Here is a 24,376-nt window from a genome sequence, read left to right as displayed (position 1 = left end):
TGCTGTCCTTTTAATGCTGACTTACTGCAGGCCATATTGGTGAGACCATTACAGTGTTGAAGAACTAACAACAGAGGTTTTTTTTATTGATATTGTATTAAAAAATTCAAATAGGCCTTTTGTTTTCTCTTGTGAGACAGATATTAGCATTTATTTATGGCTACTATTATGAAGTGTTACCTAAAAAAATAGGGCTAATGAACATATTATTTCTGACTATTCAGCAAATTTTCATATTCAGTCTGATTACACACTATATCTGATTTCCCCCTTTTTCATTGCATCTGATTGTTTTCCTGTCTTACATCATGTGTCTAGCTTTTATTATTGCTCATTACTTTATAGCTTTGGGTGCTGCCTCACACTTTCACTGTATTGCTCCTTTGCAGGCAGTAGCAGCAAAGTTATCCCTGGATGCCTTACTGCAGATGACAGGTGCTCAGGTGAGGGATACAATGCGAAGACTAGGCTCCAGTTCAGAAGAATGTGCCAGGCTCAGTGCTGCCCTCTCCTGTCTGAAGAGTGCAACTGAATCAGGTATGTCTTTTCTCCATGAGAGCGTCCTTGATCAAATGTATCACATTGTTATAAATCTTTGAATTTCTACTTGTGTTTTTTGTGTTGGGTTCTGTCCAGGAGGGGAAATGAGGGAAGATGCCAGTTTGTGGTTTTCTGAGCCCACACGGAGGGACAGTGGCTCTCTACTGACTGCAGACCAGCTATCAAACCTGGGGACTCCAATCCGCGCTCACAGCCCCTCACCTCTTGCACGCCCATCCACCATCCACTCCACCCCTTCCACCCCCTGCGCCACATTCCCCCATCCCCGTTCAGGCTCCATGTCAGCAGCACCCACGCCTGACGCACTGGCATCACATATCCACAGCGACAGCCCTCTTACAGATCCATTCCCCATGTCTTTCGCTCGCACGGCCAGGCTCCACGGACACATCTCCACCCCTCCCATCACCCCGCCCTCAAAGAGGCGTCACAGACTCAAGCCCCCCTGCACCCCTCCGCCTCCGTCCCGCAAAGTGCTGCATCTGCTCCCCAACATCACCCTGACGCGCAGCAAAAGTCACGAGTCCCAGCTGGGCAACCGCATCGAGGACCCACCCACCAACAAGTAGGTGCTCAGAGAGCGCTGAGACTAACACACTGCTACAGAATTTACCTTGTGCAGAGCTTCACAAAAGTAGGTCAGATCACGACTACATGGGAATTCTCAGATCACAGTGTTATTGTTACAGATTTCAGCTGCTGATTTTGTTAGTACAATTTTCAGGGCATTGGGAATTGCGGGGGGGAAGTGCTGTATGGTTCTAATTTAAGGATCTGGAAAAACCAGTCCACACACATTGAACGAGCAACATTTTTTGATAAGGGATTCATAGCTGTATGTCATTCAAACAAAACAAGAACATATTAAGATTGACAACTAATGATATGTGAAGATATTCTTGTTTTGTCTTATCGTCATAATTTCAAGGGATTTTTCTGATTATTCTTGACGGTTGGGATGGCCACTTTATACACTCTGTTAGACAAAATAGTGCACACTATCAGTTTTATCATCTTAAGCCACAGAGGTGAGTATTCAAATGAAGCCATCAGTCCTGGAGCATTATAAAGTTAGACAATGGGGATACTGTTTATTCCGCATTAATACCAGTTCTGATACCTGAACTTGTGTTTAGTTATGTAGGCGTTTGCCAAGGAATTTCCATCACTGATATATGTATCGGAACAACTCACACTACAATTTACCTGTTTCATTTTAGCATACTACTGGAAATTAAACAAATAGCAGGACTGCTTGCTATAGCAGACTTAAAACGACATGGCGGGTTTTGAGTACTTGGGTTACTGTTTTAAATCAACTGCCAATAAGAACAGAATCCTGATAGCATCTACACTGTCTAGTTCTTACCTCAATCTTACACTGTGTCCACACAAGAAGGATCCTTTGATACATTCTCTCTTTCTCTATCTCTATCTCTCTCCCTCTCTCACATCCTTTCCCATCCTGCCTGTTGCTCCTTTGCTCTGCCTGTATGCGAGGAGCTAATCCCCACACAGATTCCCAGAGATTATGACTCATGTCAAAACAGGAAGTATTTCCTAGGACTAATGCTCCGAGGTGGCAAGACACATACAATCTGTCTCTCCCTCCCTCGTTTCCCCCTCTCTCCCTCTATTGTGATTGGATATACACTCACATGTTTATCCATTATATCCGGTCTGTTTATGGGAAGCTTTTCTGAAAGAGAAAAAGATATACTGGCAAAGGCAGGAGTAAATATGGCTGATATATCCAATGCATCTAACACACACCCAGACCATCCAGCTAGTTTAGTCTGGTTTTGTACACACTGTACAGTATACAACAGCAAACTCAAACCAGGTCCCAAGTCCGATAACTATTTGGATGGGACGCAAATAAAATTACACAAATAGATTGTTTTCCAAACAATGATGAGCTCACCTTTGTATGTGTATAGACCACAGGACTAACACTGCATTGTGCTTCACTCCTTGTGAAATCAGTCTTGTCGTTAAGGATGTCACCCTGGAGACATCCCATGCCAATACTACTTAGGTTCTCCAATGTGACTCCCTCTCACACTTCTGTAACCTGTACAGTAAAGCATGCTCTTTAAATTAGTCTCTTTTTTTAACCAGTATACTGGACCTACTAATACCTCATTAAATCATTTGTCTTACCCTCTCTCTAGGTGTGTTAAAAAGAACAAGTTGCTCCTGAATATGCAAGTCAACGGGAATGGATGTGAAGACACGCCTTCTCGTTACCCTGTTGTTTCGGCACGCACCCCTGGGGTAACCCCAGCAACCACCCCAGCATCTTACACACTGCCTGGCACGCCCACCCTCCTGGAGGAACATAGCACCTTTAAGAGTGAGATACACATTCCATTTTGTGCTGTTGCTTTGATGAATAATTGGCCCTATTCTGGTAACAACATCTAAAAAAGGGATCAGACTTAAAGACCTAACAAGACGTAGCCTTCCCAGCTCTGCCAAATGTCTGCTTATCTACTTTCAATAATACCGGCCTACCTGATGTCAATTTTAAACACTTCTGATTGAATACAAGTGGATCTTTTCTCATACTGTCTGTGTTTAGGGTACATGGTTTAGTGAAACTGACAGTTCCAAAAGCTTGTCCATTCCTTTAGCTTTTAGCCACTCATTAAACAAAGTATTTTAACCTTTATTTCATGAATTAGGCTCACTATTTCAACTGCTTGTCCATTATTTTGATTTGAGTTAACTTTTTCAACTGTTTGTCAAATGTTTATAGATTAGTATTTCACATTTAAACCATTTCTTTATTGATCTACACTCTTCTAACCAGCCATGAATGAAAGTGTTTCATGTCAGCTGTTGATTTAGTTCTTCAGCAGAAGAGTTTTACAGTTCATCAATTAAATTAACAAACTATTTAAACTATCCATAACTATTTCAAATATCTAACCAATACATCAAGCTTATTATTTCAACTGTTTATTGTGTACTTTTAGCCAACTATTTTATCATTTGAACTGTTAAGTTTAAGGGTAGATACGAGTAATTGCTTAAGCGCTCACTTTTTAACCAGTTGTTCAACACTGTTGATGGTTGCAGAATTATTTTTTAATGGAACAATGTACAATGAACAAATATGATATGTTGAAGTGCTGGCTTCTCTGATAACATTGCAGCAGCCAGTATGTCCTCCTAAGTTTCTATTCTGGTTCAGAATGGTCTGTATTGGTTTTGACCAGAGAAGGTAGGCGTTTTTTTGGATGCTGGGCCAACAGCAAGCGAACAGGTGTGGCAGTGATGGAAGCGGGCAAGCGAAGTTGTTCAGATATAACTGATTCTACCCGACCTAAAAAGCCTAGACTTTGTTCTCATGAGCTCCATGACCAGAAACTTGGGTAATACTAGGATTTATATTGGAGATGCTTTTATAAAATGGAGATAGGTTAGGCCAAAACACTGTTCTATAGCTTCCCTGTCTGCAACATTGCAACCCATGTGGGCATTGACTCTAGGGAGGAGTGGGTGGGGGGAACAGTTCTCTCTCTTTTGAATAAAATAAAAGTTACTCCTCAATCTTTACAAGCCCCCCTTGTTACTGCAAAAGAGTGCCCTGGGATATGAGTTTGTCTGGTTTGGACTCAGTGATCTTAGTTCTTAGATGCTTAGTTTTTATGTAATTAACCACTGGGTTCATTTAAATGAATACCCGTTTTTGAATGCATAACCCAAACCTTGCATTAACCCCTTCTCTCCATTCGTTCATGTGTAGATCACGGAGCAGGACATCGCGGCTCTCCACAAGCAGTGAGGAGGGACATTGGCCTTGCAGTCACACACAGGTATGTCCTAAACTTATTTCAGAATAAAGCAAGATAAAATGAAAGACTGAACTGTACTTTTAACAAAATAGACAAAGACTATGATCCTGGAAGCTGGCGGTCTGTGTCCAAACCCAACCTGTGGCTCTCTCTGTCTCTCTCCCCGATTTCTGACTCTATCCACTGTGTTATCTCTAACTAAAGGCAATCCAGAATCAAATAAAACCTTTAAAAGAGTAAGTAGTGTTAAGTGATTTAACAGCATATCTTGTGTTTCTTCAGGTTTTCAACCAAGTCCTGGTTGTCACAAACATGCCAGGTGTGCCAGAAGAACATGATGTTTGGGGTTAAGTGCAAACACTGTCGGTAAGTGGGGCTCATTTCTTTTTCTTAAGAATGCTTCACTTAACTTTAAGTTTGAATGTTATTGACTGAGACAATGAAACAGAAGAGCATTAACACACAGAATAAGAAAACATTCTGCCTACTTTCTGTGCAGGTTAAAGTGCCACAATAAATGCACCAAGGAAGCCCCATCCTGCAGAATCTCCTTTCTACCAAGTAAGCTTTGTTTCTCCTTTTTTTCCCTCAAGCTCTTGATGGACAAAATGTATTGTGCTAATGCAAATTTTTCTTGTAGTTGCCAAAATTCGGAGGACTGAGTCTGTCCCCTCGGATATAAACAACCCTGTAGACAGGCCGCAAGAAGCACCACAGTTTGGCACACTACCGAAGGCCATTACAAAAAAGGTTACAAAATGCTTCTTTTTCTACATGACGCTGAACCGTCTACAACTATATAAAGCTCTTTGATACAATATTGTGAAATTTCAAAATGTGACACCTCCATATAAAGTGTGTAAGAGTGCCACACGAGTACAAACTCGAGTTCTGTCTCTGCCGCTGACGTGTTTGTACGCAAATACAGACTACATCCGCATTGCATGGATGATCTCTCCCTGATCAAATATGACGTGTTTGTTTAGCTAAAGAAGGACAGATAGTTCTACGAGTGATTTTGCCACAGTCTCTTCTAACCATCAGTCCATTCAAAACATTGTCAAGATTAGTGTTGCCCTCCTCTTGTTATGCTTTCAAATCATGTTTATGTCAGCTATTAAATAATTCAGACGATTTACCCTAAAATTTAATTAAATGCTTCCATATTAAATGGTGTTAAGTATTTAGTGTAGATGCTGTAAAAGTCTTGGTTCATATTAATTGCTTTAACTGTTAGCTACCATGTATTAGAAGTGTCATTTGTGTTCTTCTCTACACCACCAGGATCATCCTCCAGTGATGAACCAGCTGGACTCCAGCAGCAATCCGTCCTCCACCACCTCGTCCACACCTTCCTCCCCAGCACCCTTTCAGCAGAACTACCCCCCCAGCGCTACTCCCCCACCCAATCCCTCGCCCAAAGGCCATCGGGACAGCCGCTTCAACTTTCCAGGTAGGCCTCACAGATGCCTCGATATAGACACATAGGTGGGAACATAGTCTGATAAGCACTAGTCAAATATGTGAAATGTGGATCCTTTTCACTGACTTATTTTTCAGTTTAAGAATATTCAACAGTATTGCTAATTTTCTTCTCTTTTTCTACTACTAATACTGTAATCAACTGTGCTTTTGACTAGAAATGTTAATTCAAAGCTTCTCTAACCAAACATCTCTCTCCCTATCATGCTTGTCGGTCTTTCCCTCTCTCTCTTTTTTTATAAAAGCTGCCTGTTACTTTCAGCATAGACAACAATTTATCTTCCCTGGTGAGTTGAAATTTCCAAAGCAAAATGCTGCATTGTTATTCCGCCATCGTTCCCCTTCTCAAAACCTAAGACTCCCTCGTCTCTATCCTCTGCATGTTTGCTTTTAGGGTTGTTGTTACTGCAGCCATCATTCAGTGACGGTGCATGCTAGCACCAGGATTGCATGGTGAAACTGAAACTTAACAGTCTTTTGACACCATCTGCTGGTGGTGGTGGGAAATTGCATGAGCAGTCATGTTTTCTCTGTGGTGGGAGTTTTTCCTAGAGGAGAAGGGGGAAAATACCAAAGGGATACATTGTATGCTCTTTTAAATTCTTTCTAAACATTTTAATTTTTTTACAGATGTCTCCAGTCCTGCTAACTTGCACCCTGATGTCCTGCAAGACACTGTGTAAGATTTAAAAAAAAAAAAATCAAATTCACTCAAAATAACTGATGACACAGCAGTAATGTATCTTGTATGTTACGCCTCTGATATTAATTATGTGTTTCACAGCAATGAGACGGAGAACTTGGCAGATGACATACATTCTGAGCTGGTAGAAGATGAGGACGAGGAGGTAATGTTTCAACATGTGGTGTATGTAGAATTTACACTTCGGTCCACGTTTTGCTGTCTATTTAAGTGGCTTTTTAATTAGTCCTATTTCTGAATCATTCTTGTGTCATTGACTGACATTTTTAGGGGAAAGGAAAATCAGAATAGAAAAAATGACTATTAAAATCTTAAAAAGGACTTAAGGATTGAGGGTCATTATGGAGCCTGAATAATAATAATAAGCTAAAAGCAATATTGGGAATCCCTTGTCATGAGAAGCAGGATATTAAGCAGTTTGTGTTAACCTTTGACAAAGCTGAAATAGGTGAAGTTTTTCCAGATGAGCAGAGCAGAGGAACATCTAAATAAATGTTTGTTTTGGCACCAAATTCAGTTTTGAAAATGAGCCGTCGAAGCAATGACATGGGTCAAACTCATTTCTCTCACTGACTCGAACTTGTAGCATTTCACAACCCAGCGAATCTGTTATAGTAATTCGGGGATGCCGGGTTGCTTTTTAGTGAGTACTGTAATATGATGGTTGTTATTTCCATGGTGTTGGGAGAAAAAAAAAACAGATTGCAGGTTTCTTGTAAATAGATTCAACATGAGCCAAAAACGACAGCTCCTCTGACATTTGTTTATTGGAACCAGGATTGACATGGTTGGTCATTGTGATGCTGGGGCTGTGATGTTATTAACTTCACAAGGAGAGATGATCAAAACAACTCTTTTATTACAACTGAGAAACACAAAGCTGGACACACAAAAAAACAATATTTTTTATTCAGGAAATATTGAAGAGCAACTGCACAATTTCATATTAATTCAATCCCCATAAGACTAAACACACAATCATACTGCAGGAAATTGAAGGTTTGCCATTTTTATGTTTCAGTATTTTTATAGAATAGAAAAGTGTGCCAGAAGACCAACACCTTTCAAATGAACCTACAGTATATAAGTAATTATGTTCCCTTTGAATGCACAACAGATTAACATTTTCATCTATGCACTGCTGCAGGAAGGAGAGGAGGAAATTGAGGTTGAAGATGAAGACCCTGAAGCGGAGGATGACAATGAAGAAGAGGACGAGGAGAATGAGGATGAAGAAGAAGATGAGGATGACGAAGGAGACATAAGAATGAACGTTGGCTCAGACGGTGAGATGGATGGTGATGAGCTTGACGATCTGCCCAGCTCTCGAGGAAACCAGTGGAAGGGCCCCATCTCCCGCAAGGCCAGTCAGACCAGTGTTTACCTGCAGGAGTGGGACATCCCCTTTGAGCAGCTGGACCTGGGAGAACTCATCGGGAAGGTGAGGAATCACACATGGACATTCATAGTTTATGTATTATATTGAAAGAAGGATTCTTTGCTGAGGTTGTTTTGCTCACGCAGGGCCGCTGGGGCAAAGTGCATAAGGGGCGGTGGCACGGCGAGGTAGCCATCCGCCTTCTTGAGATCGATGGGAACAATCAGGACCATCTGAAGCTCTTCAAAAAGGAGGTGATGAACTACAGACAGACCAGGCATGAGAATGTGGTCCTCTTCATGGGGGCCTGCATGGCTCCACCCCACCTAGCCATCATCACCAGGTGAGGAAAGAAAAAATCAATCACGCCTCTGAAAGGACTTTAAACCTTGCATGTTTCACCTTCATTCTAATCTTCTCTTTGCTCTCCTCACAGCTTCTGTAAAGGGAGGACTCTGTATTCAGTTGTTAGAGACACTAAGAACACTTTGGATATCAACAAGACGAGACAAATTGCTCAGGAGATTGTGAAGGTAATTTTTGTTGTCATTGATGAAACTGTTGATTTAAACCCTTGCATGTCAACAAACCAAACCTGAAGTTATATGCCAATAAATAATTTTGATGTAAAATCCGTGTTTTCACAGAGCCAAACACATGTACAAATGTAAGGCGAGCAAGTGGTTATTGAATAATGAAACCCCTGACATAGTGAGGAGGACTTGGAGGTCTTGTCTCACCCTGAAGGGGTTACTTAGCTATAAAAATCCACTCACAATACATTACACATCTAATTACATGCCTACTTGCTTTGGAAATCAATCATTTAAAACAAAATGTTTATTCTGAAATTAAATAATTGGTTTATTGCTAGCCAAATATTTCATTGGAATCTACAGTTAAAGCTGCGTCAGTGGAAACAGTCTACTCTGTCACCTTCATTAAATGAGCCTAACTAACTTTCAATACTTGTGTTAAAATGAAGAATGTTTTCACTAATCAGGGCAGCAACAGATTGAGTTTTTCTACCACGGCACCATCAGAGTCTGAGGACATTTCTTTGCAACTTACCATTTTTTGAAACACCAGCGTAATTGTTCCAGTGCCATCTCCATTTGAGTTCATTTCTCTGCGATAGCTTGCAGTTTTGCGTTTTTTAAGCAGTGTCAAATTAATTGGTCTTCTTTCTGCAGATTGATATGATCACAGTTAGTCCTCTAGAATCTGTGATAAGAGCTGCGTCCCTAGCAACCGTTTGCTTTTCTTAGCAACAGTCTGTTATTCCCCCAAGCCATCTGCTATCAAAGGATTGGAGACCTTTGCTATGAATAAATGGCCGATCAGAATCAAATATTTAACACAGCGGAGTAATAAGATATTTATAATTCAATATTTTGAAACGTATGTCTTAATGCACCCGGTATTTTCTTAACCTTTTTTGGATTTTAAGAAATATTTGTACAAACACACACATTAAAAGTCTTGACTGCTGAGTGTTTAATAGTGTGAGTAGGGGCAGAAACACACAGAGATATATGACATCACTTAATGAACGCTCTCTGTTTGTTTTCTGTTCAGGGAATGGGCTATCTGCATGCTAAAGGCATCGTTCACAAAGACTTGAAGTCCAAGAATGTTTTTCATGACACCAATAAAGTGGTGATCACAGACTTTGGGCTATTTGGGATCTCTGGAGTTGTTCAGGAAGGGAGGTAAGTAAAGCCACTCGAGAGGCCTTAAATACACAACTTGAGCTGAAGTGCTGTTCACGCTGCCCTGCTATTACCTGGGGACATCTAGTCATTTGTAATAATTGCTCAGGGTCCACAGTGGCTGCAGTTCTGCAGGCATCTCTATTGTCAGCCAGTTATCTTAGTATGTGTAATATCTCCAGCTCATCTGCTTTGAATTTAATTCTATACACACATTTCTAATGTTCTATTTTCTTTGGATTAGACTTCATGTTAAGATGTGAATTGGAGACAGATTTTACTCTAGTGAATGCATCATTCCAACAAGATTTTCATCTCCATTTTCTACGTTACTGAAAATGTGTGCTGTCTTTGTTTCCCAGGCGTGAGAACAAACTAAAGCTTCCTCATGGCTGGATTTGTTATCTCGCACCAGAGATTGTGCGCAGGATGAGTCCAGGTAACAACGAGGACCGTCTTCCTTTTTCTACTGCAGCAGATGTGTACGCATTCGGGTAAGTTCTTCACACTGAAACGTCTTACTTAACTTCAGGCCATAGAGGAAATCAAGTCATGGAAGATTTTAACATTGGACTAAATGTGTATCATTTTGTATTTCACCTTTAAGCACCATTTGGTATGAACTTCAAGCTAGAGACTGGCCAATCACCAACCAGCATGTGGAAGCCACCATCTGGCAGGTGGGGAGCGGAGAGGGCATAAAGAAGGTCTTGGCAGAGATCAGCCTCGGCAAGGAGGTCACTGTGAGTTGAAACAGAAGCATGAGTGTGTCAGAGATTGAAAAAGGCACATCATGTTCATTCTGCTTGTCTGACAAATAATCAGACATGCTCTAGGGATGAAGAGATATTGAAATATTGTAGATCAATCCGTATTCATAGTCCACAGCTCAGTGAGTGCACGGATCAGTGCTTTTCCTGGTGCACTGACTCAGAGTTGTCGTTTCACAGGAGATCTTGTCTGCCTGCTGGGCATACGACCTGAGAGAAAGGCCAACCTTCACCCAGCTGGCCGACATGCTGGAGAAGCTGCCCAAACTCAACCGCAGGCTGTCTCACCCCGGACACTTCTGGAAGTCTGCAGAGTAGGTATCCAGAAAGGAAGGACGACGTGAAGACACTGGAAATATGAAACCACACACACAAAGTGTATTTATTTATTATGAGGTTATCTGTGGTTTTAAAGTAAGAATCTGATAACTCCAAACTCCTCAAACTAGAAGTACTCTTCTGAAGGATATATGATGTGATATTTTAATATATTTTGAAGATAAGATATATAGGTTTATAGTATTAAATAATTTCCCTTCATCATCACACAAGACCCAAATACATTCTGTCTCATCAGCATGTCCACGTTTTTCTCAGTTCAGGATCATTTTCTCTAATGAAATGTGAATTTTGTGATTTTAAGTAAAATTGTGAAATATGTAAAGTTTCAATAATTTACTGTCCAACACTACTCATTATGTAGTGTCACGACAGAAACGGAACATTTTTGAAGAGAAAGAGTATCACAGACTCTCGCACATTGTGATTGGGCAGTTTGACACAGCGTTGCATTGATTTAGGCTTCAGGTGTCTGCTCTAGTGAATATGTGAAGAAGAGTCATTCTTTGTTCTCACTCACTGGATGTTGCATTTAAGTTTACTTTTTTTTTTTTTACTTTTGCAAGTGTTCAGTAACTTTCCAATGTAACAACATATAGATGGTATAAGTTCAAGAAATTCGGCCAAAAGTCATAAAGAATTCCATTATTTAATTTACATGTTAACTATTTCTGTACGCAGGAATTCTCTTCATTTCCTTTTTTTTTTTTTTAAAGCATCACATACTTCTTCATCAACTACACTTTCAATGTTTCCCTTTCTTTCCACCTCTTACTTTTGGTTTGCTTCTCACACACCTCTAAGATTATAATCGAACACAACACAAGCAGTAAAGGGCTTCTGAATCATTCAGTCTATCTAAATGATTGGAAAGATGTTTTCTTAGAAGAAAACAAAATGAGTCAAAGGGAAGTGCATATTGATCAACTGAGTCTTAAAAATGTCCTCTAACTAATCTACATATGTGTAATATCTTGCTACTTTACATTTATGCTTTCCTCACTATAAAGCTACTTCACTCTCACTAACAGTCTAATGTATGTGTTTTCCTTTTGCTCTTCCCTCTGTTCTTTTTTTCTCTTTTCTAATCCAGGTTGTAGCCGTCACTCTGAATCATAAGCAATGCAAAACAAAGCCTGGGTCTGCCTTGCATGCTCCTGTATCCTTAACTCTTACAGGATTGATCAAAGCATTGCCTCTGCCTGCAACAGACACTGCTTCAACTAATCACCAGTCTGATCTTCCATGTCTAACCGATGCGTTTTCTTTGTTGAGATGAGAGGAATTTGAGGAGGAGTGAGGCTTGCCCACCTTTAATATCTCTTTGCCTTCCTTTTGATTTTTGTTACGTATCGTTTCGCGGTACTCGGAGGTGCGTTTTTAAAAAAAAAACAACAAAAAAAACAGGCTTTGTGGTGTCTGTGCTGGGACTGACTGGTGTGCTGTGGTGTGTGCCTGCTGACGGCTCCCCTCACCTTCTCTGTGCTGCTGTGATGAAGCTGCCCTGGACCACAAGGCCCCTTTTCTACCTGAAACACGAACGCATAGTAAAACAAACACACACACACACACACACACACAGATGGACCTAAAATGTACCCCACGACCAAATGGATCACTTCATTTATCTGTGTTTTTCCCCCGAGGGGTTGACACATGTTTGACAGGCTGCTTGAGTGATGTTCCCAAACCCAACTGCCTCTCCGCTCCTCCCTCTGTTTTTTAATGTTTGTGTGACAGCATGTGCCTACCAGCCCATGTCTAGACACAATATGCACTTTGTCATCACTTCAAAAAAAATAACCATGAAATCTGTTGTTGTTGTTGTTGTTTAGTTTGGTTTTAAATAGTCATATTTGCAGTGTTTTCTTTTCTCTTCGGGAGGGTCTCAGAGGTTTGGACAGTGTGATATGCTCACTTTGTATGTTGTCTTCTTGGAGTATAAACTGCTGAATTCACTGTATGTTGGATGCATTCCGAAAAAGGGCACTGATGAAGATTTTTGTATCCCGCCTGAGTGGATGAAATGAAAAGAAAAAAAGGCGAAATATTCCCTTCATCCTCCACAATCCACTTGGGAATAGAATAATGCTGTTTATTTACGATTCAAGTTTTTTAAAATAATAATGTCCACCCATTGAGTGTAAAGTGCACCTTATAGAGATATAAGTTATTTAGAAAGATCTGTCTGTGATGAAGAGGAGTGTGTTCATTCTCAGCGCAAAAATCAGGAACCTGGCGCAAAGTGTCCTATATCTTCCTAAGACAATACCTCTTGTGCGTGCTTGTGTAAACTGTTTGTGGTCGATGGCTTCAGTTGGTGTACTTGTGTCTATGTGTTACGCGTGTGGGTGCGCTTGTGACTGCGCGAGCGTGCTGTGTTGGAATAAGTAGGGTTGGTTTTTTGTGAAAGACTGCAGTAAACGTCGTGTTGCAAATCCAAGGCTATGTAATGTACATACATTATTTAATGTATAGCAAATGAACCTGATTCTTCTAATATTTGTACAAACATTTTATATGTAAAATACATCACAACATTTTTGAATAGGTACTGCTGTGTCTATTACAGATGTGTATATATATTTATATATTTTTCATGTATAAAATACTGTATAAAAGCTGTACATTTTTTTAGAATGGGCCAATACATGTTTTTTTATGTTATTGTAAAATTCATATTTTTGTATTGCATGTGACTACCATTCTGTACACGCAGTTTCTGTTTTCATCCATGAAGGACAATAAAATGAGGCTTGTCATGTTCTAGCAGAGTGGACACTGAATTTACTTCCTGCCTGTCAGTATGAGACTACGGTATCACTCGTCAGAGATTTAAAACATCTCATTCAGGCTTAGACTTTTAGACTTTGTTGTCCCTGTGTTGAAATTCTTTTTCACAGCACTGTTACTGTCCTAACAGACAATTCCCACCAAAGAACATACATAAACAAAACACAGAGTATAAGACAAACAGAGTTAGAGAACAGACAAGAGTTCCCACTCTGGCCTGTTCAGCAAGGCCGTTTGTTCAGGGCTGCTATTACAGCAGGGATCAGGCTCCTCCCGAGCCTTTCTGCACCTCATTGCTCTGTACCTCTGTCCTGAGGGGCAGAGCGATGAGGTGCAGAAAGGCTTTACACCTTCAGATGTTTAAACTTCACTTTGTGGCCTGGCTGTGCACAGTTGCCTTAAAAAAAAACTAATTTAGGTGGCTGTAAAAAGAAACATTGAATATTGATTCCAAATCAGTCAGAGTTGGGAAAGACTGGACACATACATTTGAGGATTCATAGCAAACATAAATATTTAAAGCTAGTGTGAGAAACTTGTGGTTTTAGAAACACTTGCGTTGATTTTGGCAACCCTGTGGACAAAGCAGTACGTCTTCTCTGGTTGATTTTTGTCCTGTGTGTGTGTGTGTGTGTGTGTGTGTGTGTGTGTGTGTAAAAAAGGTTTAGAACAGAAATTAAATTATGCTTTTTTGTTATGATAAATTTTTCACTCATCGCAAATCTTTGCCCTGAAAAATGTCAAATTAAAAAAGGATCTTTGACAGCTTGCAGTTAAAAACGTACCTACCCTTCGGCGGTGCTTTCAGGTAATAACAATAACAATATAGAATAATCTTGTCTCTTATGGTCTTGTTTGCTTTGGTAGTTCATGTAGAGAAATCAATAGTACCGTCAGTCTGATTCACAACAAGCTCAAATCTCCATTCAGGAGCTTTAAAGCAGTTACATATTACAAAGAAAATAGTGGATCGAGTAAATAAAATCATAAGTAAGTAATGTGTAGAAAACTGAAACAAGCGTTGTGTTGACCTGGAAAACCTAATGGCAACATTTCAGAATGTGTTTCAGTGGCTTTAAGGTCTCACTGTCCTTGTCTTGTCTCTGAATTCTTTTGTCAAAATAGTCTTTGTATTGACTGGAGGAATAGCCAAGATCATTTCAGTGAAAGGTCATATTACATTTGTAGTTTTTATGTAATATTAATATCCCCAGTTGGCCTCTAGGTGGCGTAAAGACCCAACATAAAGTTATGTAGTCATCTTTATGTCTTCATGTATTGAGCAGTGCTATTTCTATTTCTGTTGCACACATTTAATGTGAAGTGGGTCCTCTTTTTAATGCTCGTTAAATATCTAAGTGACAAAGTGTAAACTTTCTTGACCCAAGAGGAATTGAACCATCTTGGATGGAAAAAGGGACACTATCTCTTTAATCTGGAAACCAGCTGTCCTTGTGAGTTTGGCAGCGGAAATGTCTGAAGCTGTGAGAAATTAAGAAAAATAACACTTACAAATACTGTTCTGCAAAACAGCACATTACTATACAGGACTAAATATACACATATTGCCACTCTAATCTGCCTGCATTGTTCAATTCTGCTTTAAACGTCTATATACCACATATATCCATAGTGGTGATTGATTGCAAAGAAGTTTGAGCTGTCAGCATTGGGAGTGCTTAAAAGCCCCTTATGGGGGACAAATGTATGCATTGTGTTCTATGTTTTTTTTATTGTTGTCCTATTTATACTAATACAGTTTTGTTAGGGATGATTAAAGGTTTATAATACCAGGTCTTGAAAGCTGTGAGTGAAATAGTAAATACTGTATTCAGTCCATGAAACCTGTAATCTGTGACGATGCATCCTGAGTTGGGCTGTGAATAATAAGACTGAAAGAATGATTGATTGATCGATATCTGTTTTGAAAAAACTGGTATCAATCAAAGAGAAAAGAAAGGACATTGTATCCTGCCTGATGATGCTCGGCAACCAATCGCTCTTTGACTCCAACTGGTACTGGATCACGTGACCAGCATTTGGTGAGGGGAGACTGTTTCTTTCACTGGGCGGCCTGGCACTGAAAGTCCTTTTCTTTCCTGCGTGGCATTTTCAACAAACAAGTTGTTTATTTTGTAATGTATGTTCACTAAATTCTGTACTGGATGACATGTAAGTGTAGTAGGAGATTAGGCAATGCCAATATTTACAGAATACAGTTCATATGCTAATGATCCAATTAAAAATACTGTTTTAAAATTGTAAGTTACAGATAAGAGCAAGCCTGAGGTTCACAGGAGAGTCGTGAACACAGCCTCTTTCTATTTTTCACAAACTATCACACATTTAATGAGGTTTTTCTTGTAGAGCTCAGGCATTTTGGGGATAATTTATGACACTTCTTGGTTGCAAGTATCTACTGATTTACCTCCTGCTATCTACGGTGTCAACACAACTAAAACAGTAAGTCAGAGGACTGCTGACAGAGGTGTGCACAGACTGCACTATGCCTCACTGCTCACTTAGATCGGGGAAGTGGACAGAATGTCATAAATACTTACAGAAGATCTCTGTACTCGATATGAGTGTATTCACTCTGGGGAGCTCTTTAAAAATCTACATAACACCGCAAATGTGTGCAAGACGACAAAGCTGTGCACAAACAAACCAGAGTCTACTCAGGTAATACTGCTGGAGAAAAGGTTTGGACCATATACATGGTTAAAAAAAAAAAACATGTTTAATGGTGAAAATGACCACTGATGGAACAGTTTGGACACTGGAGAGTTAAAGATGTACAGTAATCGCAGAAAAAAAGTCTCATGTGCAGCAATGGTGGGAAAAAAATCAACCCAACGGTCAAAACAGTTTCTAACATATGATATGTAAACAAACGTAAGGATTTTGTTGAAACCATATATAGGGTTTTCTTTTTAACCACAGGTGGATCTGATTAGGTCTCTATCCTGTTTGACAGGTTGTTGTGGCAGCAACTTGTCAATCTCAGTCACACCCTTAAGAATATCATCAGTTATTCTCTCAGTGGAGCAAAAACCATGATTTATTCAAAAAAATCTTTAAAGTAGCTATTGAGTCAATGAATTCACTGTGGAAATATGAACTGGGGTAATAAATCATTTGAGAAGTAGGCTAATTTTCTAAACTACAACCACATTTCTTTTTGCAACCAGTTGAGTCACCCCCTGCTGGCCATAAGAAAGAGTGCAAGCTTCGGGCACATCGATATTGACTTCACATTGGAAACCAAGAGGCTATATCCACTTCTTAACAAAGGCCTGATTCTGGGAGTGCAGGTATATTTTCATTGAACATGGCCTCCAACCAAACCAATCTGAGGTTAGATCATGCAACGACCAAAGGCCAGGTCCATGATGATTCACCTTTATACACACTAACCTCTCTGCCACAAAGACAACACAGCCTCAATCTAACTGTGTTGACAAAAAGCTCATTTATCTGTCTCCCCATTCCTCCTCCCTTCAATCTCGTTTCTTCCCCTGCCCTGCCCCACCTCTTTTGGGATTCACTGATAAAATGGAAGCGGCGGGTAATGCCGGCATTAAATTCAACCCCCCGATCACTGCCACGTTGTCTGCCTCCAACCCAACCAGACACATTTTCTAACGCTAACCTTGCTGATAAAGAAGACGGCAAATAGAGAGATTGGCTTTCTCCTGCTTCGGCAGACAAGACAGATAAGGCCAGCAAGGTCACCAAATGTTTTCCTCATCAGTCACCCCTCACCTTCCCTCTTAGAGGTATCTCTATCAACCTTAGATCAGTCATCAAAGAACTGGATTTGGTGATAATGGCGGACACAAAACTGCACCGCAAACGGCATTGTAAACCACTCCCAGCTTCAGTTTTAATTCGAGAAGCTAGAGACTATAAGAAAGCAGGCAGAGTGCCCTTGTTCCCTTTCCCTTTCTTTTAAATTGTCTAACGTGGATTAAGGATATTTGTTTAGTTATTTTCGCCTATATAGATGCATTTTTGTTTTGCATCTACAGGCTACCTTCACTAAGTAAAGACTTTTGATGTCTTTGCTAATCAGCTATCTTTGTTCTGCATTGGTTTGTGTGTCGCCTATACTGACTGTAGGAATAGAATAGGTCATATGATGTTAACAAATGGGACATGGGTCAAAAGAAAATCTAAACACATTTCAAGCTATTTTTTCTCAAACATGGTTTCAATCACTATACTCAGTGTTTATTATTCGGATTTATGTGCAATTGTTTACTGAGTGAATACAGCAGCTCCACTAACTGATCCCCGCTGTAGAGACCCTGGCTCCAAACGTGAAAAGCACAATACGGCAGCGCTTATCGCTTATCGCAGGGGGTATTTTTGGCATTGTTTTTGTAAAATAGGAGAGGACACAGCCATCTTTAAATACAGTCAGAGTTTTGAACAGATATATTGACAATCCCTTGGACAGGCCTTGGCACATATTGATAAAGTTTCTTCATTGACCACATTCGATTCCCCAGGGCTCTATTCTTAGATTTTTAATCAAACACTTTTAACAGAAACTTTAAGAAAATGTGAAATCTTCTCAAACTCTGAGCTCTTTTTAAAATGAGTACTTACATTCTCTCTTTAGTAAGGTAAGAGAACTTGAGAAATATTTTTTTTAAATTTTGTACCTCATTGCTTTTTTCCATAGAATTGTGGTATTCCATTTCATCTTATTTATCTGCAGTGTTATTCAATTTAACCCTTTTCTCCTAAAATCCTGTCTCTTTACACTGTTTTTCAAAAACACGTGTTTCTTAAAGATCTTTATGTAAATCACCCTGCCTTGTCTATAATTTGACTATTATTTTACACGAATGGGACTTTCCATCACAGGGTAGGTGTTGATTTTGAGCTGAAGTCATCTGCCGTCTATTTTCACTTCCTCAAATACATAATTAGACTGATGATGCTTTTCGCCTACATCAAATTATATCAGCATCAAGGATAGGTGCTAAAAAGTATTGGTCCATTTTGAATTGCTCAGTATCTGTACCAATTTATATTTTCATGTCCGTGTATGTAGTAGGACTGCACAATAATTTGTTATTTTATCATCAAACCTATACGAGCATTTGCAATAAACCTATTGCAAGAGACTGAAATTATCACAATACACAAGAAAAATTATTTGCTGTTAACAAGCAACGCTTTCTTACTCAGCATGTGTACATTTTACCTGTTGAATGAAGGTCTGTGTATTACAGCCATGCTCTAATACAATATAGATAATCTCAGATGAAGCTAATGCTATAGCGATCAGCTACTCTCAGATTAATTGGCGCAAATGTTTAAAAATGTGGATTTGTTTTAAATTCAGCAGAAACATGTCATTCATAAATACCAATATGTATTCTTCAATACAAGTTTATATATCACATTTCATATCATTATCACAATGTTGAACAATACTATTGCACATCACTTTTTTCTCATATTGTGCAGTCTTAAGACATAGAAGTGTAGTCCAAGAAATGTAGTTAGGATTGATATCTCAATATATATCCTAGACAGAAAACATATCGAAATGCAAGTTTTCCAATATCATTCAGCTTTAGCATGTGGTGTAAGTTGCATTTTAGGGGCCAGTCAGGATGATGTATAACATTACTTCAAAATAATCTTTCACACTTGTAACCTATCCTGCACAATATTATTGGAACTGATTTGAATGGAAAGTGTTTTGGTTGTATTTATTCATTGATGTATTTAACTAAACCTTTATAAGATTTTACTTCCTTAATGCTAAAAGCACAACAGTACATCATCGAGCCCAGTGGTGGCAATTCCTGTAAAACACGCTGGGGCATGAAGTGTGTTGAATGATGAGTCGGTAGCGCTGCTTTGCAAGCTGCTGTTGTCGTCTGCTGAGAGGACGTAACCTGCAAAACATCACATTTTGTGACAGTTAGACATGTAGCTGCAGACACATTTCAAAAATCACACTGGAAACACCAACATACAGCTACAGAGGGAACTGGAAGGGGAACTTCAGTGAATCCATGCACTTGATATTTTTTCATTATTAGTTGTGCTTTAGCATTATCTGACTAAGACATTAGACTTAGACCACACTGTAGTTGATATGATTTGGAATCAACTTTGGCTTGGAAAAAAAGAAGATTCTGAAGAACACAGACATACGCATGTTATTTCCCCCCAATTATTTCACATAGAGCAACTAGGGTCCCAATATAACTACAAACTTATTATTAACAGTGGTAGCGCTTGTCAGTATCAACGCTTCTGAATATAGAAACACATAACAGGTCTTAGAGACGTCATCAAAACCAAAACATTTAAATAAATGCAATGTGCTGCTTAACTTGTTGAGTTACAACCACACAGCATTCACAGTGTCATGCAGATTTTGGGAGGTCCATTGTTCATATTGTTCAGTTAAAACAGTTATAAATTAGTTCACAAATATTGTAAAGTCCAGAATTCATATGTACAAATCTCCCAAAGCCTGAAGAACAATGTCATAATGAATAATTAGAATGATCTTACTGGAAGTTAGCATTCAGCATACCTACAGCTTTTTTTTCTTTATAGTTTTCTCTCTCTCTCTCTCCCACCCACCCTCACCCCCCTTACAGATGTGTGCGTGACCAGCTAAACCATAGAATAAGAATAGAAAAAACACTTCCTCTTCTTATTATATACCAAATAGAGAAGTAGGAAGCCAGATGAGTGTGCCATTGATTTGGACAGCTGTCATTGTGTCACTTCACACATCGTTTATCTCACTTTACAGCCACAGAAAACAATTATTGGAGCTGTTACAAGATCACAAAGAATGTAAGTGACCAATTATGAATTCTTACTTTTTTTTTTTTTTTAAACCTTTAAATAATTACAAGGGGACCAAAGAACAACATTATAAATGTACATTTTAGGATACAACTTAGACTGCTAGATGAAGGAATACTGCTTAACATTTGTATTCAGTTTTGTAAAATGTTCCTGTCCTAAATCCTGATAATAAAATGTGATATTTTTTTATGTTTTGTGTACAAGCCTACTTAAAACACAGGGTTAAACACGAGGGAAAGACACGGTAAAACAGTAAAAGGTCTATTGTGAATTGTGAATTCATCATTAGAGGAAGTCAGTCGATGAAACATACTGAAGAATTTTATCAACAGATATCGCCTCAAACAATGTCAGATTCTGACCAAGGCTTCTGAAAATTGAAAACCTATGTCAGCGGAAAATCTGTAGAATCACAACTTTTCAGAATATTAATAATACAATCAAACTGACTCATTAAGAGACAAAATATAAAACACTTTTTCAACAACACACACAACAGAATTCAGGTAAGTAAGCGATTGAATGCAAAGTTTGTTCACTGTTAGACGAATGTGGTTTTTCAGATGAGATATAAATTGGAGCGCATGGGGTGCAGAATGCCTTCAAACCAATGGTCTTTCAGCAAACTTTTTAAATGAATTTACACTTTTGAAAAAGAAAACAACAGGCAACTTAATGCCCACTGTGCTTGATTAACTTCCAGTATATGATGTTTTACATAATGTACCTGACAAAAAGGAAAAATTGAATTGCAGCTAGCAATGTGCTACTATTGTGTAAATTAAACTTTGTTGTAGACAAACAGCCTGCTTTCAAACGATAACATGGGTATTATTATTAAAAAATACCTGAAGTAAAATAAATCAGAAAGACCACTCTCAGAATGATCATTACATACTATACTATAGCTGAATTTACAGCTGTCCAATATTTCTCTTTAAAAATGAAGCAGATTAATATGAATGCTGATAGAAAATTTCAAATATGAAAAACGAAATTGTACATTATACTCTTAAAAGTATATTTAACTAGTGTAAGAAATAGGCCAAAACACAACCCCCCTCAAAATACAGTTTTGGTTAGATTATGAGTGTCAAAATGATGTTACATAAGGCGCTACGGCTTCTTCCTACCTCTCTTTGCTGAATTCAATTTGTACTCCATCATGTTATACTAAACTGCATTTACATGTCTTCTCAGATTCCAACATGAACTGCTTCCTCTTCCTGATGTGCTACATAGCAATTGTGGGTGCACAAATGAGTGGAAGTGAAGGATTGACACCAGATGATTTAGGAGATGATATTGATGACAACGGTATCCCAGCTTCTCAGTCAACTTCCCAGGCTACTCCAAGCAGAATCATTACCCATAATACTGAGGCCAACAGCATTTCTGGGACCAGGCTGTCCAGCACTCAGTCACTAACAGATGTCCCCCAAAGTCGAAGCACGTCATGGCCCCCAAAGACAACACAATTTGACGCTTTGTTCTTCAAAATGGACCATCTACAGGTGTTGATGGTGTCAGGCGGACTGATCATACTCTGTTTCATTCTGCTGCTCTCTGTCTTTCTGTTGGCTTGGAAGGTGTGCCGCTTGAATAGGCGCATCAAAGAGCTGAGCAGCAACGCTGACCTGATCAGCACCTCTGAGTACTGGATGGGAACAGGCAAGAAGAACAAAAGCAAGTCCGAGACAGAACCCAAGGAGACAACCGTGTTAATGTCAGACATGAGTCAAACCAAGGAGGAGAGGGGTAACGGCACCACCAAGGAAGAAGGGGAGAAGGAGAACAATACGGAGGAAGGGGACACGACCAAAAGTGAGGAAGCTGCAGCTACACCTGTAGCCGCCTGTGAAAGTTCACCCTCCTCAGAGCCCAAAGAGGAGGCCATTGAAGCCACGGCAGCCCCCTCCCCTGAGGGCACAGAGGAACCAAAGGATGTGGTGTAAAGTGTGTGTGTGTCTGTGTGTGTGTGTGTGTGTGTGTGTGTGTGTGTGTGTGTGTGTGTGTGTGTGTCTGTGTGTGTGTGTGTGTGTGTGTGTGTGTGTCTGTGTGTGTCTGTGTGTGTGTGTCTGTGTGTGTGTGTGTGTGTGTGTGTCTGTGTGTGTCTGTGTGTGTGTGTCTGTGTGTGTGTGTGTGTGTGTGTGTGTGTGTGTGTGTGTGTGTGTGTGTGTGTCTGTGTGTGTCTGTGTGTGTGTGTGTGTGTGTGTGTGTGTGTGTGTGTGTGTGTGTGTGTGTGTCTGTGTGTGGCCAAAGAGAATATAGAGCAACTGCCATTTCTTCACCAAATCTTTTTTTAACACCTTTACTTCAAATAAATGCAAACTTTTCCTGAAGACGATGCTTTACACTTTACAGTAAGTTTATAAACAATTTGTGCTTATAAGTCTGTCAAACTAAGCAATAATTGAACATTTAAAATGATGCATTGTATTTTCTGTTATTTGTATATTTTGTATCTTATTTTAATAGACTTTTGTGCAAGTTGATGTGTGTCTTAGATGCTTGACTACAAACTATGGATTTAAGTAATTGTAACTTATGCTCCATGTCGAAGAGTAAAACCGTAGATTGTAAGGTTATTCTTGAATTTCTAACTATGAAACTGTTTCCGTTTTACTGGCTGTGCTTGTGTGAGTGTGTGGGGGTGTGTCAGAGTGTGAGCGCTCTGCTTGATTAGCAAGCAGAGTCTGTGCCTCTTCCGGGCAATGCCTCTCGACTAGGAAAGAAGGCTCTTTTCACCTCAGCCTGAGCTGACAAAGCTGCACAATAAACCTCTTTTTTAAACTATATTGGGTTGTTTCCGCCGCCTTTTGCAGATATTTGTTCATCTACTTAGTTGTGACGTCATGATGGATATGAACCTTTCATTAAAAGTCAGAACAGTTAGTCTCTTTTCAATGTAGCCTCCGCTCTAACTCCAGCTCCACTTCTAATAGCGAGGAGCTCTCTGAGCTGCAGCTGCTCTGTGAGAGGTGCAAGTTTGGAGATGGGATGCAGTAAAAGTTATCCTCAGAGAGATAACAAATATTTTTTTACCAGGCACATATTTCTGTATACATCAGGTATTTACAATGAATACGGCAAACAATTGCTAAGGCAGCATAGCATGCTGTGGTGACAGTGGAAGTGAGGGTTTCACTTTAAAGGCTTCTTGTAAGGGTTAATGAGGAAACGTTTGTTGAAATCAAAGTGCAGGTAGTTGTTGGAAATAGGAATGCAAAAGTGGAATTTGCATAGAAAGGTAAGTGAGGAAGTAGGACACATATTGCTAAAGAGGTACTTCGATTTGTTTTGTACGACCACTGAGCAAAGAAAAGTGAGAGAGGAAAACAAAAGAGCAAAGCCTCTCTAAACTGCTGTGGATGAATTCATCTGGATTCCAAAGTGATTGGAGAAATTATGTTTATTGATCGATAACCCCTTGAGATGAACCATCTTGTTTTCGAGGGGGTCCAACACAACAAAAAAAAAACACAACAGGACAGTGTGACAGACACAGTCACGCACAACATACACACATAAAGGCTCTCACATGCCCATCCGCCTACATATCCCTCCCACAACACCCACACAAAACCATCAGAGGTAGATACACACAATGACATATTATGCAATCAAGAAAACAAAAGATAAGATATTAAAGGGGCAAGAGGACATTACCATTGCAAATCGCTGCTCTTATTTATTCACATTTAAATAAGTTGATACCCCTAACACAATCTGTATCCATGTTCAACTATCCCTTAGAATCTAAGGTGATTATGTCAGTTTGAAGTACAGCAATGCAGTACAGAATGGAGCGCTGCATGTGATGCTGATTACAGATAGGAAGCTGCAGCAAATGGGAGCCCTGCAACAAATCCTGAAGGTTTTTGTGGCAGCGTATATTTATTTACACGAGGAGGAATAACAACCAATTACAGCAGGGTATTTCTAAATGGCAACATTTAGAGAGGGGAAATATTTATCAA

At 39.5% G+C, this 24,376-nt stretch overlaps 2 protein-coding genes across 3 annotated transcripts in view; both read left to right on the top strand.

The window, feature by feature from the left end:
- ksr1a (kinase suppressor of ras 1a) overlaps window positions 1–13,514 on the top strand; it is a 29,430-nt gene extending 15,916 nt beyond the window's left edge. Inside the window, exons 3-21 of one of the 2 annotated variants that reach the window (XM_061055593.1) lie at window positions 390–537; window positions 637–1,126; window positions 2,736–2,917; window positions 4,316–4,385; window positions 4,647–4,730; window positions 4,864–4,925; window positions 5,005–5,114; window positions 5,649–5,817; window positions 6,092–6,133; window positions 6,477–6,525; window positions 6,631–6,694; window positions 7,697–7,990; window positions 8,074–8,270; window positions 8,364–8,460; window positions 9,506–9,639; window positions 10,002–10,133; window positions 10,247–10,382; window positions 10,590–10,723; window positions 11,842–13,514. In XM_061055593.1, the coding sequence (XP_060911576.1) occupies window positions 390–537; window positions 637–1,126; window positions 2,736–2,917; window positions 4,316–4,385; window positions 4,647–4,730; window positions 4,864–4,925; window positions 5,005–5,114; window positions 5,649–5,817; window positions 6,092–6,133; window positions 6,477–6,525; window positions 6,631–6,694; window positions 7,697–7,990; window positions 8,074–8,270; window positions 8,364–8,460; window positions 9,506–9,639; window positions 10,002–10,133; window positions 10,247–10,382; window positions 10,590–10,723; window positions 11,842–11,848 (2,601 nt within the window). In that variant the 3' untranslated portion in view covers window positions 11,849–13,514. The remainder of the gene's footprint in view (window positions 1–389; window positions 538–636; window positions 1,127–2,735; window positions 2,918–4,315; window positions 4,386–4,646; window positions 4,731–4,863; window positions 4,926–5,004; window positions 5,115–5,648; window positions 5,818–6,091; window positions 6,134–6,476; window positions 6,526–6,630; window positions 6,695–7,696; window positions 7,991–8,073; window positions 8,271–8,363; window positions 8,461–9,505; window positions 9,640–10,001; window positions 10,134–10,246; window positions 10,383–10,589; window positions 10,724–11,841) is intronic. The other variant, XM_061055594.1, reaches the window with a different exon arrangement.
- A 6,699-nt stretch (window positions 13,515–20,213) lies between these two features.
- Window positions 20,214–23,194, top strand: LOC132988285 (uncharacterized). Its single transcript, XM_061055592.1, has 2 exons — window positions 20,214–20,381; window positions 21,597–23,194. Exons 1-2 carry the CDS (start codon window positions 20,270–20,272, stop codon window positions 22,349–22,351), a joined length of 867 nt encoding a protein of 288 aa, XP_060911575.1. The 5' UTR covers window positions 20,214–20,269; the 3' UTR covers window positions 22,352–23,194.
- The last annotated feature ends 1,182 nt before the right edge of the window (window positions 23,195–24,376 follow it).

This window comes from Labrus mixtus, chromosome 14, assembly GCF_963584025.1.
Source record: "Labrus mixtus chromosome 14, fLabMix1.1, whole genome shotgun sequence".
Taxonomy (NCBI): Eukaryota; Metazoa; Chordata; class Actinopteri; order Labriformes; family Labridae; genus Labrus; species Labrus mixtus.
The sequence above is the reverse complement of the archived record's forward strand: the minus strand, read 5'-3'. Positions and strand labels throughout refer to the sequence as shown.

What these genes read in the sequence shown, in the direction of transcription:
- LOC132988285 (XM_061055592.1), top strand. Translation starts at nt 20,270, where the DNA reads ATGAGTGTGCCATTGATTTGGACAGCTGTCATTGTGTCACTTCACACA. An exon ending in GTTACAAGATCACAAAGAAT is followed by an intron (nt 20,382 to 21,596) that starts GTAAGTGACCAA and finishes ATGTCTTCTCAG; the next exon opens with ATTCCAACATGAACTGCTTC.